Below are 18,718 nucleotides of genomic sequence, written 5' to 3' on the forward strand. Positions count from 1 at the left end.
AGAAATAGATAAAACACTAACATTTGAACTAATAAGTATGTTAAATAAGACTTGTCTTACATATGATATCTTCTATGATCATATGTAATTTTGAATATTTTTTTATCAAGATTTTTGTTTTTTTTTTAATTATTATACTTTTATTTAAAAAAAAAAACGTTACTTTATTTTAAGCAAGTAACATGTTTTTAAAAAAGTCAAATTCAAAAAAGTTTTAACAAAGAGAAAATAATGCTTCTCTCTTGTAAGATATTTAAATAATAAAAAATATTATTTATACACTAAAATCAGTCATTAAAATTAGTCATTATATATTTATATATAAATATATGTATTATTTAACTCATTTTTAATATGTATTTTATATTTCAACATATATTTTATATTGGTAACTAATTTTAATGTACATCTAACATGATTATTAAATAATATATTTTTTTCCTATAAAATTTAAATAATATTTATTTTAGTCTATTTGATTAAAATTCACTTTTATACCTAACATTTATATAATTAATAAAAGATTTCAAATAAAAAAAATTAACTATCCAATTTTATTTAAATTTTTTTAATTATTTTAAACTTTTTACCAATTATAAAAAATATAATTCAAAATGCACTATATTAACTATAATTTTAAACTATAAATATTTACTATCTTCAATAATGGTTAATACTAAAGTAGCGATTCAATTATTTAAAAATAAAACCCTGATAATGCCAAAATAAAGTCAAATAATTATTCCAAAAAATGTTATTATCTTCGTAATAAATATTTAACTACTAATTCAGTGCCAAATAAATGAAATTATGTATTTAAATATCACTTAAAACATTAATTTTTGTGTTTATATATATATATATATATTATAATTTTAATTAACTTTTTTTTTACTATCATTATTTAGATAAATCTTCCTTTATTGAAAATTTTATTTAAGGTCTAACAAAAAAAATTGTTTCATGCGTATTTAACTAAAAAACATTAAAATTAATTTTTTAATTTTAAAAATAAAAATTAATTTTTTTGCACTAATCTTCCAAGCAAAAATACTTCTTTTTTTTAAAATATCTTCAAATTAACTACATAATATACAATATTAAAGGTAAAAAACAAAAATAAGCCAAGGGAGAAAATAATTTACGTGAATAAGCCAAAACGAAAATTGCTTCATGAATCCACCAATGCACGTTTATATGTAATTCGAACCAGCTTGGTTCGAACTCCATTTATACATAATTCGAACCAGCTTGGTTCGAATTACACACACAATAATTCATGGTATAATTCGAATTATGCTGTTAAAAAATATATTTTATTATTTTTTAACAGTATAATTCGAATTATACCATGAATTATTGTGTGTGTAATTCGAACCAAACTGGTTCGAATTATGTGTGTGCGTGTGTTTGTGTGTAATTCGAACCAAGCTGGTTCGAATTATGTATAAATGGAGTTCGAACCAATCTGATTCGAATTACATATAAACGTGCATTGGTAGATTCATGAAGCAATTTTCGTTTTGGCTTATTCACATAAATTATTTTCTCCCTTAGCTTATTTTTATTTTTTACCCCAATATTAACGTACTTTGATTCTAGTACAACAACTCCAATTTCATATTTTTTATGAATTCATAGCAGTATTTTTTACTCTTGGCTATATTTAAATTTTACTCTTATATTATATATTAAAAAAAAGTATATAAATTTATATATATTATATATACCGGAACTTACCTAAATTCGATCCCGTCCTGTCTGTTAAAAATTCTCTCTTCTTTCTTGTATAAGGTGGATAATTATCCGTCTCCAATAGAGTAAGAACAGAATAAGTACTTGCAGATTTAGATAGTGTTGTCACCTTTAATTATACTTTTAAAATTTTTTTTGTTGTGATTCTATTTGAATTAATTTTTTATATAAAACAAAACAAAATTAAACAAATTAAAATATTATCTAACTCATAAATTATATTAATTATAGATTTTAAATTTTCCTATTTTATACCCGTAATTATTTTTTTATATATAAATTTATATTCTTGGATTAATTATAAATTTTAAACTTTCCTATTTTATACTTGTATTTATTTCCTATTTTAGCCTTGATGTTTATTTTACATGTTAGAATATATTTAATGATTATTTTCATACATGTTAGAATATATTTAATTCATATATATTCTATATTATTATAATTAAACAGCTTTGATTATTTTCTTATATATTATTATATTTTAATGTTATTATAGCACTGATTTCTATTTCCTTATATATATATATATATATATATATATATATATATATATATATATAAATCAATTAAACAATATAAAAATTATAATTAATGTAGTATAATTAATTAATTAATATAAAGTATAATAAATTATATTAATATTTAAATATTTAATCAAATTAATTAGTTAATATAATTAAGTCATTATAATAAATTATATTTAATGAGTTAAAATAATTAAATTAAAAAATATCTTCTAAAATATGTTATATCAACTCCATTGTTAAGTATAGAAATCAGATTTTTATATAATAGAATAAATTATAAATAAAATAATAGATGAGTAATAGAAATAATAAATAATAGGTACAAAAAGAAATTTTAACATTAAAACAATGACAAGATTTTTTTTGTGGATAGTGGATAGTGGGTACATTCTCCTAACAACGTTGTCTTGAATAGGCACCGCTTTCTTTTTGTTTTGTCAAGGCCTTTCAGGCCCAAATGGAAACCCAACGAAACAAACAGAATTGTTTTCCACCCACTAACGACGTGCTCTCATTCTTCTAACGGATCTTTCATGCGCTGCGTGACTCAACTGCAGAGCCATCTCCTTCTGCTTTGTGACTTAGAAAATCCATTCCTTGTCTTTTTTGCTACATGTCAACCTGAAGCTACCTCTGTATCATATAAATCACCTTAAAGAATACTACATCGTACAAAATTCTTGAAGGGCAAAATGACTTGTAATGGCTTTGGCAAGGTAAGTCGAAAGCCACATCTTTTGAAGGAAGTTGTAAATGGAAAAAATAAAACATCTGAAATTGATCCGTTATTTAATGGCAGGATTTCTGTTGAGTTTTTTTTTTTTTTTTAATTTGAATTTTGATCTTGTGACACATTTTTAAGTATTTTTTGGATGACAATGAATGTGAATCATGGTTGTCTACAAAACAAAATTAGTTTTTCTCATTTTAAAAGTTTTAAATGAATGAAAACTGAAAATAAAAAATATATATTTTATAATTAATTTTATGTACTTTTTACGTACTCTTTATATATTTTTATTATAATTAATTATTATCAACATTAAACTAATAAAAAATAATCTAAATAAAAAAATTTAGATAACAATAATAAATTTTAAAAAATCAACAATAACATAATAATAAAAATAAAAGTATAAGTTAGATAAATAAATAAATAAATTTTATTTTAAATATAAAATATTCACAAATAATAATAATAATACTTGAATTATATAAAAATATATAATAAATTAAACCTATTATAAATTATTTATACTTTGAGTGAAAAACTGATAACAACTTCATTTTTTATTTTTTTTAAAGAAAAAATATTAAACTTCAATAGTTCAATAAGAGTTGGTTATTATTTATTTAAATATAAAGTAAAAACATTAATAATTTATTTTTTTTTTAATAGAACACCTTAAAGTATACAGGTGCTGCTTAACGTAGACCCAGCTTCATGCAACCGCACATTTGGCCTTTGCTGCAACAAACAACACCAATTATAATAATCATTACTGCTATATTTATCATTATTTTATTTTGATCTTTACAGATGGTATGATTATGAACAGATATATGAATATGTGCCTGCATGTGCTGCAGGGTGGCAAATCAATACAAATATCAGAACTGTCATCCCATTAATCATATGATATGACGAAAATGTCACTTACAAAATTTCTATTTTCTAACAATAAAGGCATTTATGTTTTGCATGAAAAACTGATAACAAGCTTGACTTCATTTTTCAATTTTTTTAAAAGAAAAAAAATTAGACTTCAATGTTTATTAAGAGTTGGTTATTATTTATTTAAATATAAACTAAAAACGTTAATCATTTAATATTCTTTTTTTAATAGCATTCCACTCTTAATTAGTCAATGTTAATGCACTTCCAAAAAAAATAAGAAATATAATTTTCTTAAAGATTAATTTATTATTAAAAAAACATATTCTAAATTCTACATCCTAAATTTTGAATTTTAACTCCTACATTTTAAATATAAACTTTTGATATAAAAAATAATAAATAAAAAACTAAAATATTTTAATTAACAAAAAATACAACACTCTTTATTTAATAAGAAACGCTTAGGCATACACTCTTTTAATTTTCTATTTTAAGATTAGTTTTGTTAAGCCCTAAATTTGGTTGCAATTATACTAGTTAGAATAATTTAGAGTCCTATGATCAATTTACTAATTATTTAAAGAAAAAACTAATTATGTTTGAAAATGCTATATCATCTTTGTGAAGATTAAAGTACAATAATCCATGGCTTTTTAAAATTGAAATCAAATTCTTTTATACATAATTTGAGTTCATTCCTCTTCGATATTAAAATTTCAATTTTAGTATTACTTGTTAGATTAGACTTATTTTTAAATATTCTTTATTAATTAAATAAATTTTAATTCTTTATTTATTATATTTTATATTAATTATTCAAGTATAAAAATAATTTGTTAATAAGGTTAATTATTTTTTAATAAAATTATGAAAAAATAAAATCCAAAACCTACTATATCTGTTATTTCCAATAATATGTATTGTTTTATAAAAATATCATGTGCATATTAAAATTAGATACTAAAATTAATAATTATGTATTTATATAAATATATATTGTTAGAATATAATTAGGATCAATTAGAATTATTTAATATATTTAAATGTTTATTATAAAATATTGCGTTTTTATTATTATGATTCTCTTAGCATCTATAAATATTCTTTTATATTGTATCATTTTAGACAACTTGATTACACTTAATAATATAGAAATCCTTCCTCCAGTTTAGTCTCTTGTTTCTAATATAGTATCAGAGTCATGGTATTCTCCTCGAAGAAGATATGTTGTTTTTCTTCGGGTGAAATCACCGTACTTTTCATACTTTTCTTCCGTGCTATTTTTTTTCTTCTCTTTTGTCAATGCTTTGATACTTTCTCATCTAATCGATTAGCTCATTCACTACTTACTTATTCTCAGGGAGAAAACACAAAAGACTAAACTGGAGGAAGGATTTGTGTATTATTGAGTGTAATCAAGTTGTCTGAAATGATATAATAAAAAAGGGTATTTATAGGTGTTAAGAGAATCATAATAATAAAGACGTAATATTCTATAATAAATATTCAGATATACTAAATAATTCTAATTATCCTAATTATATTTGTTAGAAACAAGAGACTAAACTAGATGAAGGATTTGTATATTATTGAGTGTAATCAAGTTGTCTAAAATGATACAATATAAAATGGTATTTATAGGTGCTAAGAGAATCGTAATAATAAAGACGTAATATTTTATAATAAATATTCAGATATACTAAATAATTCTAATTTTTTTTGTGACTGAAATAAACTAAACAAAGAAAAACAAAACAAGTGATCTGCTTAAATAGAAGGACCGTCCTTTTTAAGACTACTCTTAAACTCCTCCCAAAGGAAGCTTTACATGAGAAAGTTGTAACTTCATCGCCATCTTTGCTATAGTATCTGCCACAGTGTTTGCATCTCTCATAATCAAACGAAAGTCAACACGCCAATTCCAATGCATGATATCTCTTATTTTGAGTACCAATGGATCAATAAACCCAAAACAATCTTGGTGATTAGTAACAAGATTAAATGCTTCCACACAATTCGTCACACAAATAACATCTCATTGACTCACATCCCAATTTAAGAGATATCCTCTCCAAATAGCAAACAATTCTCCTTGAAGAATACTATTACTCTCAATCATTTCCAAATACCCCCTTTGTCAACTCTCATTACAATCTCTAATAACATAAGTAAAACCAACACTATCACCCAAACCAAGATAACTAGCATCACAATTAATCTTGAAAGTACCAATAGATGGGGGATTCCAAAAACCATTTAGAGTAGAGGGAAGGGACATACGTTGTAATTCAAAAATATTCTTAAGCTCATTTTCTGAAGTTAATGCCAAACAAATCACTTTTTTCGGAGGCCAAGTATATATAATTTATCATTAAATAATTCTAATTGATCCTAATTATATTCTAACATATATAATTTAAATTTTTTTAATATATTTTAATATATATTTTATATTAATGACTAATTTTAATATTTGATTTTAGCGTATATCTAATACGGTTGTTGTTTTTAGAGTAAATGTCATTTCCCGCTCTAACCATTTGATCGATGGACTTCGTACCCCCTAATAAATATAAAAACCCAAATCGGTTCCTATCTACTTTAATATATGTACGTTCTAATTTCTGCAACTGATTTCGAACAGATCACTTGCTGATGTATCAGTAACTTGTCCTTACAATAATGAAGAAAATGGCCAAGGTCAGCAAGTGACCTACTCCTATTCGAAACCGATTACAAAAACTAAAACGTACATATATCAAAATAGATAGAAATCAATTTGAGTTTTTATATTTATTAAGGAGTGCAAAATCTATCAAATGATTAGGGATAAAAAAAGGGCATTTACTCTTGTTTTTAACATCCATGCTCACATTAAGTAGAAACAAATAAATAACCAAGCTCCAACTTTTGGAAAAATGAGAAGGGTAGTTTAGTCCATATAACATGTCGCACGTGAGGTGATTCTCCATGCTCATTTCTGCTCTCCTTCCTCCTACTCTTCTGTTTCTGTATATATTATGCAATAGAGATTCCATATTATAGTTATAAAATTATAGATACAGAGAGAAAGAGAGAAGGATCACCAAAAACAATTACGAAACCAATTATTTTCATTTTTCTTTGCTATATAAAAGAGCCGTAATTTTGAGTGTTTAATATATTAATAATGGTAATATAATAATAATAATAATAATAAGGCAAGATTTCCATCTGTAGCCACCATTGTGGGAGCTTCTACATCATACACTGCTTCCTTCCCTCTTTGGTATGTCATATACGCATATGCATATACATGCATACATACATTTTCTTATTCTTTAGCTTTTATAATTTTTTGTTATTTTTGTATAATGTTGCTTTGTTGGTTGTGTTTATGTTTGCGGTTCAGTTGCATGAATTGATTAACCATAAAAAAAGTGTCTAACATTGCTGAAATCAGGTTGCTTAAGGTTCCAGATCAGGTACTTATTATATCTACCCCCACACTTTCACTTTATTTGAAAGCTCTCATTCTCATTTTATATTGTATATCAATAATTTGCTTGCCATTTCAAGGTTTCAATCAAGTTCTCTTTCACAGCTTTAATTTTTATTCGAGTTTATTGTTTGGGTCTCTTTCATCGGTTCATGCATGTGTGCACATTCTCCTTAAGAGTAAAAAAAAACTGCCTTTATTCATTGTTAATGCTGCTAGCTTTCTTTTGGAAAAAATTGCTGCTCATTATTATTATTTTTAAATTATTATCTAATAAGGTCATATCATTTTCCTATTACTAAAGAAAAAATTGGCTAATATATATCAAATTTGCTCTGTACCGAATCTGTAGGAATTAGGAAACTAGGAATTGGTTTTCCAAATATTGCAAATAAGCATGCAAAAATTTTAGAATTAAAAAGTGCTTTACTAATAAGTAATAACTCGTTGCCATTTATTTTTGGGCACTTCTTGCGGCGTAAATTTTGCTTGATTCTTTGCCCGAACCCTGTAACTGATGACTGCATTGCATTTAAATGGTAACTTTTGTAGATACTTTCTAGTTTAAGCTTAAAAGTTAGTTTAATTAATAGTAACTTCTAAAACACTTTGTGATTTCCAAAAAGCAATTAAATAAAGTTAACCAAAAAATGAATAAAGCTCACACTATAATTGCTCTAACATAAGTTAACGGACTGTTTTTTAGTTGTTCGAAAAGAAGAATACTCAAGGGCCAACAAAATATGTTGTTTTTGGCTAAGTATTTTTAACTATCGTTCAATTGCTTTACTTCATCAATCTAACAGCATACTTTTAGTCCACACCTTTAAATATTGATGACTAACTATTGGCCAAAAACAATAAATTCTGACAATGTTCTAACATTTCTCGTCCAAAAATATTGTTGTAGTAATAATGTCCAACAAATATCAACTTGATGTCAAAATAATTTAAAAACTAAAAAAATGAAGGTGATAATATCAACACTTTTTTTCTCACTCCCATACTTACTCTCTTTTTTATTTCATTATTTTCTGATTGTTAATTAATATTACTTATTTTTTAAAAAGGGTGAAAGTTAACAAATTAGTTTGTTTATTTATTCATTTAATTTTGTTGAGAACTCAGCCTAACCCTAGAGGAATACGTTGTATTGTAAATATTACTTCGGAAATTTCGAGGCACCAATTCATCTGTAGTGCTTTTATTTTCATTGATATTTATGTAGTTTGGTGCTGTTTTATGGTAACTTTCTAGGTTGGAACGAGTCTTTTTCGCATTTCCCCCTCCTAACATGTCGGTCGAAACTTGAAAGTTAGATCTTTTTAATATATATGCGACAATTCCAAGAAAATGAATCCAGAATCTCAGACGTAACATTTACTAAATAAATTAACAAGCCATGTCCTTTCTCTTTCCAAAGAAAGAAACCAATTGTAGCATTTCTTGCTCCCTTTTTCTTTATCCCTCCTACTAATTACAATGCTTTTCTTTGTGTTCTTCTAATTCCATAAACTGCTCAGTTCTCATAACTGATACCTTTATAGCCACATGCGACACACACATAGGTAGTGAATTTTTCAATTCTTAATTTCGAATTTAACGAGCAAGCCATGTCTTTTACTTTGAATGCTTCATAAATTTGCAACAATCTCGAAATTAACTATGTAAACAATAAATGTCTCCTAGCATTGGCACTAGTATGCAATATTTGTCTATTCCTTAGTCTTTTAGTTGCGTTCATTGATTGAATTTTACTGTCGTTGGAAACAAGAAACTTGTTCTTTTTTTTTTCTTTTTGCACTTATAAAATCTATATACATGCATCAGACTTGTTCCAAGGACAAAAAATGAATTGTATAAAAAGATTTTGAGGTACTGATGAGTTGTAATTTGCAGAGAACCAAGTAGAGTGAGTGAAGAAGAAGGACCTTACTCACTGACATAAAGAAATAACCAAAAAGTCATGGCCTTTAGTGCAGTTGGCATGGCTACTTCTCCGGCTTCATCTGCCACAATGGACATAAGAACAACAAAGCATAACGGTCTTCGCCGATCAAGTTCCGGCATAGAACTTTCCACACGTTCCATTATGCAGAGGTCTTATTCTGATACCCACCTGTGTTGTGCTGTCAATCCCATACAAGCTACATCTCTGCAGCCAAAGCAAAAGAGCAACAAGTCAATGGGGATCTCGCCATTTCAATTTTCAGGCTCCATTTTACCGAATTCGCTGCGGTCTTTCTTGTTTGATCCGGAAACAAGCAAGGAAATGAATATGGGGGAGAAGGATCACAGCTCACATTTTGAGGAAAGTGCTGTGGAATGTGGTGAAGATGAGAAAATAAACAGGACTAATTGGATAGAGAGGCTTATGGAGATTAAGAAAAATTGGAGAAATAGAATACCAAAAGAGGAGATGGATCCGGATATGATATGTGACAATAATAGTAATGATGAATGTGACTGTGATGAAGGTTGTGTGGTGGATTATGTAGAAGATGGTCAAGAAGGGACTTATGATCACGACTCGTTCACAAAATTTCTGTCTCAAGTGTCATGGTCTGATACCAAATTATACTCTAAGCTTGCTTTCCTATGCAACATGGCTTATGTGATTCCAGAAATCAAGGTAAGCACAAGCTGTATGGTGATTTAGTAATAAGATTTTAGATCTGTTTCTTGCTCTTGATTTGCATGTATATGTGTAAATAAAGTTGAAGACAAATAAATGACACTTACTAAATGATTTGCAGGCTAAGGACTTGAGAAGATACTACAGCCTTCAATTCATAACATCTTCTTTAGAGAAGAAAGCTGAAGTGGAAAAGTTGAAAGAGAGATTGGATAAGGACTCGACTCGCATACCTATCAATGACTCTGTAGCCTCTCAAGATGGATCAGAAAAAGGAAAAGATAACAAAGAGAGGCATCAAATCCGGCTTGCTTATGATATTGCTACCTCGGCCGCCTCTTATGTCCAATTGCGCGCTAAGGACCTCTTGTCCCTTACTGCCAAGCGACAGCAGCCGCAGAGTGACATTCTGGATTCTAATGGAAGGGAAAATTCAGAAGGATTTGAGGCGGAAGGCGCTTCCCGGGCTTATACATCAGAGGTTGCAGCTTATGTTGCAGCATCAACAATGACGGCTGTGGTAGCTGCTTGTGAGAAGGAGAAGCAAGAAGCAGCCAAGGATCTTCAGTCACTTCATTCCTCACCTTGTGAATGGTTTATATGTGATGATTCCAACACTTACACTAGATACTTTGTAATTCAGGTAACAGTCACCTTAGTTATTCTTGATACACAAGTTATGTCATTATGCTACACAATCTTCAAATTTGAAGCCTAACTTTAAACATTTCTTTTCTTTAATTTATGTTGTAGGGTTCAGACTCGTTGGCATCTTGGCAAGCAAACCTTTTCTTTGAGCCAACCAAATTTGAGGTAAGAATAAGAGTCCTTAGTTTCAGATGTTATTTTGCAAGAAAAGTACCAAAGCACTCATAGTAAAGTACTACTCTTTTACACAGGACACAGATGTACTTGTTCATAGAGGAATTTATGAAGCAGCAAAAGGAATATATGAGCAATTTTTGCCAGAAATAAAGGCTCACTTGAAGAGACATGGAGATCGCGCTAAGCTTCAATTCACTGGACATTCCCTTGGGGGAAGTCTCTCTCTTCTGGTTCATTTGATGCTTTTGAGCAGGAAGGTTGTCAGTCCCTCAACTCTTCGACCGGTCGTGACTTTTGGGTCGCCTTTTGTATTCTGTGGAGGCCATAAATTGCTTGATCATCTAGGATTGGATGAGAGCCATATCCATTGTGTAATGATGCATAGAGATATAGTTCCCAGGGCCTTCTCATGCAACTATCCTAACCATGTAGCCCTTGTCCTTAAGCGCCTAAACAGCACGTTTCGCTCGCATCCTTGTCTCATAAAAAATGTAAGCATCAATCATAGACTCATGGTGAAAATTATGAAGGACTAAACTGTTCAATCATACTAACCATTTGTTTTCTCTGGAATTCTCAGAAGTTGTTGTACTCACCATTGGGTAAAATATTCATTCTCCAACCTGATGAGAGAACATCTCCTCCTCATCCTTTGCTACCTTCAGGAAGTGCCTTCTATGCCTTGGACAGTGCTAGATGTGGATACACTCCAAGTGTTCTTAGAACTTTTCTCAATCAACCACACCCCATTGAGACACTTAGTGATCCAACAGCATATGGTTCAGAAGGCACAATTCTAAGGGACCATGACTCCAGCAACTACCTCAAAGTTGTCAATGGAGTGTTGAGACAGCATTCGAAGAATATCGTCCGCCAAATGAGGAAGCAGAGGATTAATGAGCTTTGGCCATTGCTGACTACACCATCTCCACACTCATGGAACCATGAACAGAACTTGGAGAGGTGTAATTTGATGACAAAGGAGATAGTGACAGGGGTCTAATTTAAGATATCTACTAGTTATTGAATAAGTCATGGAAAATAATTAGTGTAGACATCATGGCGTGTTAATGTACATTTCTAGACATCTAACGAGATTCTGCTACAACATCTCTGACTAACACTGTGAACGGAAAATAATTCTCTGTAGAAAGTAAAATAAGATATTTCCGTTGATTTTTCTCATCTTTGGTGTATAAGAGCAAGAGAATAGTGGATGGCATGAAAACTATTCAATGATATGATATGATATAGAGAAACTCAGTCGACTAAATCCTAAATTCTAAATCGTAATATGTGCATCAAGGTCCCCTAATGGCCTTATCAGTCTCACTCATGCGAACCAAAAGCTTCTATTGGCAATATCAAACTGCTTGTCCTTTTAAAACATTCTCTCTAAGCTGTTATTCACAAAAAAAAATATAGTATTTCCGGCACTTGCATAGCTTCTTTATTTTTTTATGTTCAAAAGAACAAGATCTTTTAGATACGAACAATAGGATAATAGCTAAAATGTTAATTCATATTATATTAGACAGTTTAGTCAAAATATTTAACGATCAGCTCATATAACAACTACACAACCTTATTTGCTTGCTACCACATAAATCATAGAGAATATTTTGTGAAGAATATTTTGTGAAGACGACCAGAACTCATTTTTTTTTTCAGAATTTGGCCTTTTCTGTTAACTTAAATAATGCATGTATTTTTTTTAGGTCACACGATAAAATTCTTATTAGTGGAAGTTTTTAAAGGTCTTTTCTTTTGGTAATAAATGCAAAGCAAATGCATTAAAAACTTTTTTTTTTTTTTGATAAAAATTTTCTCAATTTGTAATCTTAACATAACTTAGTGTCGAACATTTGAATTTTCGTCTCGTAAAAGCAACAATCTATTAGTTGGAAATACCGTGGACTAAAAAAAAAAAAAACTTTAAGCACGAGTTAGTTAAACCTTCTTTTATATTGCAGCCGTTAATTAATTAGTTTAAATTGGAGAGAATTATAAACTAAACGTTTTTCTCGAAGTTAGCTCATCAGAACCAGTACTCAGTGAAGATATTGAGAAATGACGAAACTTAAAAAGACAGCGAACAAGATTCAGTCAAGGCAAACATGTTGAAATTTTATATCCATAGACCATGGATGAAATTAACCATATGAATAATATGATATTGGCAACACAAATGAAGAAGCACAACACGCAATTAAAGCACAATCAATCAATCAAACCTATGCCCTACGTAATTTCAGATATGTAGTTAATTAATAAACATATGCAGTAAATAGCTAGAAAATATAATAAAAGAAAATAATAGAAATGATAAATATAAATTTGCAGACTACATTATTGATGCTAAGTTTAACTGCAGTGTGAATGAGCGCACGCGTGGCTTGTGAACCGGCTTAGGATAGGACTCACGAGCTCTTCAACGTTGGAATATTCACCAAAAGATATCAGATATGTGTTATTGTCAAAACTACTTTTTTGAAATACACTTATTTAAATCCAACAAAATTTGAAGAAATATAAATTTAGTAGTACAATACAAGCAGTCATTTATTTCTCCTCTCTGAATCTGACTAGGATATCTAGAACGCAACGCGGTTGAAGAATCTCAATGCATGCAGGATTGGACTTGGACCACACAATGCCCATACCGTAGCAGTCGAAGTATTTTTTTTCCTCATTGTATCTCCTAATTCGACAGGAAAAAGACTAATATACACGGATCGAAACTCTATTTAAGAGTTAGTCACTGGTAATAGATTGCTACATGTAAAAAGTGAAATTCAAACTCTCAACATTTACTTAAGTAGACAAATGAATTAACCACTATACCAACTCAACTTGGGTTAGCAATCGTAGTATTTGATCGAGGCAAGTTGGTATTCTTTCTACATAAGCTTAAATTGGTGTATGGTATTCAGGGTATAAACAAGTAGTAATTTAATTAGCCATAATAGAGAGTAATTTATTAACTGACATATCTGAGGCGGAATAAACAAAGGTTGGTGAGTGGTGATGGTGTTTGTAAAGGCGACAGCTATAACCGACGCCTGAGGCCTTAATTTCACTTTCATTTTATTATAACGTCTCTCCGACTCCCACCGAAACGTAACCTTCACATCACTTTCTCAGTCAAATAAAATATCTTCTTCCTCCCGCCCACTCTCTTTGTTAGTTCAATTAACCTTTGCTTTGAACATCATTAACACTAATTAATTAGTGTTAGTAGTAATTCATCCACTGAAACTGATTTAACTGTAATTTCAGGAAGCGCAACTCTCCATTAGAATTGGAAATAGTATCTGTTAAACCTCCTCACTCACTTCCGTTCAGAATTTGTTAAGACAATCTCCGTGTTTTGTGAGAGAGGTGAATTGAATTTGAGATCTCTATTAACTCCAATTCTGTGGATTTCGTGAACTGAATTGCAGAGAATGCAAGAATTGCAATCCTCAACACATGCTTCTCACGACTTCCAAAGTGAACGACAACCGAACAATCACACAACTGATGATGCCGTTACGGATTCAGGATCAGCATCTGCTACAGCTAATGATAGCAAGAAAGTTTCACGCCAAGACATTGAGCTTGTAAGCAAATCCTACTAGCTTGTCAGGAAGCTAATTTGAAAAAATAGAATAAAATCTTGAACAAAATTTGTTTACAGGTTCAGAATTTGATAGAAAGGTGCCTACAATTATATATGAATAAAGATGAAGTTGTGAAAACACTTTTGACCAGAGCAAAGATAGATCCTGGATTTACAACTCTAGGTATCCATCTTGAAATTCTCTATCATCCAATTTATATTTTTCATCCTTTTAGTAATATAAATAGTTGATTGTATGAGTTATTCAAATTTTATTTGAACAGAATGGTTATCTGTTACCTAAGTTATTGATGTAATGTTCAAATTTTCTGTTTGATTTTTCCACCACGTATTCAGTATGGCAGAAGCTGGAAGAAGAGAATGCTGATTTCTTTAGGGCCTATTATATCAGGCTAAAATTGAAAAAGCAAATACTTATGTTCAATCATTTGCTTGAGCATCAATATCATCTGATGAAGTCTTCTTTACCTGCAAAGGCTCCATTGGCTCCTATACAAAATGGAGTCCATCCAATGTCCGGTAAATCTTGCGTCTTATGGATGTATTGATGTGTTAAGGGTGTTTTAGCTTTGAAATTAAGAATATTTTGATAATTTTCCAAGTACAATTGATTTTCTCAGTTCTTTTCTCGTCTCTTTCTCTTCGTTATTCGATCTTCAATGCCATTTGCGTGCAGTGCAGTCAACAACCTCCCTATGGGATACCCAGTACTACAGCAGCCTCCCCTTCCTGCAGCTGGCCAACCACATCTTGACTCCATGGGTGGTTCCATATCAGGTCATGTTGTTAATGGAGTCCCTGCACCAAGCAACTACCATCCAATTAGGACAAATTCTGTGAATGGGTGAGAACTCATTCAACTCCACGTGCTTCTTTTCTTATTTCATCAATCCATAAGGGTTTTTACTTTTTATTTGTACTCTATTTTATTGAAGATCAATAAATCACTGTTAGTCAATTTATACTGTGTTTGGTGGCTTGACTCATACCTTGTTTCTAAAGTTTTTGTTCTATATAATTGTCTTGCTGGCATTATAAGTTTTCTATTGTAGTATACCGCACAACATCCTGTGAAAAATTTCCTCCATCTAAATTTATTACTTATAAAGATATAAAACAAATCATATGCCTTTAGCTAATAGCTTGAGCTTTAAGGAAATTAGGCCAAATAAAAGCATAATGGCTCAATGACTTAGTTGTGGCTCTTTTAAATGTTTCTCCTCTTTGTGCATTATGCTTGGAGTATCATGGTCTTCTTGTGCTTAAATGGTAGTTAAATTGGTGGAAAATTGAGCAGCAGGTTCCTATTCCTCTATTTTAGTAATTTCCTTGATAGAATTTTTGCAAATGAGAGCTGTTTTTGTCCTTCTTAAGTATGGTGATGAACCACAGTACACCTGATATGGATATGCCTACTGCTATTGCACCGAATGGTGCTAGGTCGTCCATTTCAGAAATGCCACTGAGCCCGGCATCAGTAGCATCCAGTGGCCATTTCCCCTTCTCTGCAACAGACATATCAGGAATGTGCACAGATGCAGCTGCTCTTGATACGGCATTTACATCAGATGTGGCAAGTTCTGTAGGACTGCAACTTGCACCAGATAATGTCAATGGAGTTTCCAGATCTCTAGATCAAATTCAGTGGAATTTTAGCCTATCTGATTTAACAGCAGATTTGTCGAACTTGGGAGGTAATGGCTTATTTTACTATGTGATCAATTGTTAGATAGATATTACTATTGCTATCACGTCAAAGTTAAGCTTTTTAAATGTTAGTTTACGAGTTATAACAAGTATGGAACCTTTTTAAATTCTATTCTAAGGCTTTTCCAGGTTTACCTTTTGTGGATATCTTCATGCTTTTATGTATTGTCTTTGTTTCCAGATCTAGAAGCTCTAGGAAACTATCCTGGTTCACCATTTATGCAGTCTGATTCAGATATTCTGCTTGAATCTTCGGATCAAAAGGACATAGGTATTGGTAATGGCATAATGCATAAATGCTTCTCTTTTCCTTTATCTTTCGAGGTTTTGAAAAACATTACAATGAAGGGGATCTGCTAATTTCTGAACTGCCACATAATGTTGATAGTCATGAAGACTTCAGACTACATGTTTTTACTTGCAACCTAGATACAGAATATAGACTTCTGTGAAACCTGGTTCAAGAGGCAAACGTATAAATAAAACCAAACTATAAAACTAGAATATGAAATAATTTATAAAGGACTCAGTTTCAAGAATCAGGTAAATTAGAGGGCTGAAAAATCCATGAAGAATAGAATAACTTGTGAATATAATTTAAATATGAGGAATGCTAGGGGGCAGCAATTTTAGTGTTTTATAACCATCAATTGGCCATCAATAGTGTTTTTAATGGTGTGAGATTACATCTAATGGTGGGAGATCACTCACTTTTATTTTGATGGTTAAGTGCTGGCCTCTAGACTTTTTCTTTAAATAATTACCTAAAAATTTAACATATCAGAGATACATAAAAAAAAAAAAAGTAGTCAATGCAGTAAAAATGTGTATTGATGCATGTTTCTCTAACTTTGTTTTGCACCAATACATGGTCCAAAAACGGATATGATTGTATGAAGATTGTTTTTGATACCTACCATTCTTTTAAGTTGACAAATTCTGCTAGCATCTGGTTTCTGTTATATTACTTCACTCTTGAATCTTTATGGCAACAAATTGGATGGTTCCAGAATGTTTAGACATCTCATAACAAAATGGAAAAGTAACCAATATACTATCTGCCAATTTATTACTAACAATAATTAATTATTATATTTTAAACACATGTATAAAGAGACACATCTAGAAAATACATTTATAAAGACACTTTTATTAGATACAGCCATAAAAAAATATTTTTATTAGACACATCCACAAAGACACTTCTATTAAATACCATTATAAATTAGAGTTGGCAGAAGTTGGCAGAAGTTGGCAGAAATGCTGTTGGTAACGTAACGGAATTGAAACAAAATATATTTTTTAAATTTTTTAATAACGACTAAATAGTCCTTATTTAATTTTAATTACAAATTAGTTCTTTATATATTATTTAATTATAAAATCTATTTTTTATTTTATAAATTATTATTTTATCATTCATCTATTATGTTTATTGATAATAAAAAACTAAAACAATAACAAATTAGATCTTCCATCAATCGTATTAAATTTATTACGATTAATGAAAGATCTAATTTGTTATTGTTTTAATTTTTTATTATCAATAAACATAATAAATAAATGATAAAATAATAATTTATAAAATAAAAAATTAATTTTATAATTAAATAATATATATATAAAACTAATTTATAATTAAAATTAAATAAAGATTATTTAACAGTTGTTAAAAATTTTAAAAATATATTTTTATTATAAAATTATTTAATGGTCCAAACATTTTGGAACCATCCAATTGCCCTCTTTATCTTCTAAAGTTGTGGCTCATGTTTGATCAATTGATTATTATAACAGAAGTAGCTTTGTTTTTTTATTTCAGTGGATGAATTCTTTGTTACTTCTGAGCCCCAAGGCTCTCAGTCAGATGAGGAGAGAGCTTAAGAGAAGGCGAGGCCAGTTAGTGTTTCACATTAAAATGGTCAGGTTGCATTCAATTAGGATCAATCATTTGGATTCTTTGGGAAATTGCTATATGGAATAGTTTGGGACTATGTTTAGGATTTAGTTGTTGTATTTATACATACATATTGGTTGGATCGTTGTCAATGTTACGGTTGATTTGACTCGACAACTGATGAGAATGTACTGAACTTAAATAGTTTCTCTTTGTAGATAACTTCACTTTGTTGTAGATGCAGTTACAATAAAATATTAGAGGTTTTTGAATCACGAACTCCCTTTTCTATTTGTAGATGGTGGAAATTTCGAAGAATTTTTGTATGTCTGCATATAATATATTTGTGTATTGAACGTTTCAAAGTCTGCTGCTACCTTCAAATATCATAAAAAAAGACGCATGTTGAGACGTTGGGATATGGTAATTAAAAAAATATTTTTATTAATATAAAAATTGATGTGAAAGTCTTTATTATACATTAGATTTAACTTATCTTTGTTTTTTTAATGATACCTAGTAAGCATACTTGCTTAGTTGGCAAATTTTAGGACTCAACCAATCATATTTTAAAAAATTAAAAATTGAAAAAATTATAATTATAATTCTTATAATTAATTAATTTATTACATATTATTATTCAATAAAAAT

General features: G+C 29.5%; 2 protein-coding genes across 13 annotated transcripts; both read left to right on the plus strand.

The window, feature by feature from the left end:
* Positions 1 to 6,950: 6,950 nt before the first annotated feature.
* On the plus strand, positions 6,951 to 12,026 carry LOC112758439 (phospholipase A1 PLIP1, chloroplastic). Of its 4 annotated transcripts, XM_025807114.3 has the most exons (7): positions 6,951 to 7,171; positions 7,295 to 7,367; positions 9,281 to 10,013; positions 10,138 to 10,659; positions 10,770 to 10,829; positions 10,916 to 11,332; positions 11,422 to 12,026. In XM_025807114.3, exons 3-7 carry the CDS (start codon positions 9,348 to 9,350, stop codon positions 11,842 to 11,844), a joined length of 2,088 nt encoding a protein of 695 aa, XP_025662899.1. In that variant the 5' UTR covers positions 6,951 to 7,171; positions 7,295 to 7,367; positions 9,281 to 9,347; the 3' UTR covers positions 11,845 to 12,026. The 4 variants fall into 4 exon arrangements, with proteins under 4 accessions (XP_025662899.1, XP_025662901.1, XP_072076125.1 ...); XM_025807116.3 differs by lacking the exon at positions 7,295 to 7,367; XM_072220024.1 differs by lacking the exon at positions 6,951 to 7,171 and having other exon boundaries at positions 7,195 to 7,367.
* Positions 12,027 to 13,743: 1,717 nt separating this feature from the next.
* On the plus strand, positions 13,744 to 18,342 carry LOC112758595 (uncharacterized). Of its 9 annotated transcripts, none has more exons than XM_025807302.3 (8): positions 13,757 to 14,023; positions 14,121 to 14,443; positions 14,521 to 14,626; positions 14,800 to 14,982; positions 15,145 to 15,307; positions 15,838 to 16,157; positions 16,352 to 16,447; positions 17,993 to 18,342. In XM_025807302.3, exons 2-8 carry the CDS (start codon positions 14,288 to 14,290, stop codon positions 18,052 to 18,054), a joined length of 1,086 nt encoding a protein of 361 aa, XP_025663087.1. In that variant the 5' UTR covers positions 13,757 to 14,023; positions 14,121 to 14,287; the 3' UTR covers positions 18,055 to 18,342. The 9 variants fall into 9 exon arrangements, with proteins under 9 accessions (XP_072076127.1, XP_025663089.1, XP_072076129.1 ...); XM_072220027.1 differs by having other exon boundaries at positions 13,837 to 14,023; positions 16,352 to 16,441; XM_072220031.1 differs by having other exon boundaries at positions 13,927 to 14,023; positions 15,904 to 16,157; positions 16,352 to 16,441.
* The last annotated feature ends 376 nt before the right edge of the window (positions 18,343 to 18,718 follow it).

The sequence above is a fragment of the Arachis hypogaea genome, chromosome 16 (genome assembly GCF_003086295.3).
Source record: "Arachis hypogaea cultivar Tifrunner chromosome 16, arahy.Tifrunner.gnm2.J5K5, whole genome shotgun sequence".
NCBI classification, from domain to species: domain Eukaryota; kingdom Viridiplantae; phylum Streptophyta; class Magnoliopsida; order Fabales; family Fabaceae; genus Arachis; species Arachis hypogaea.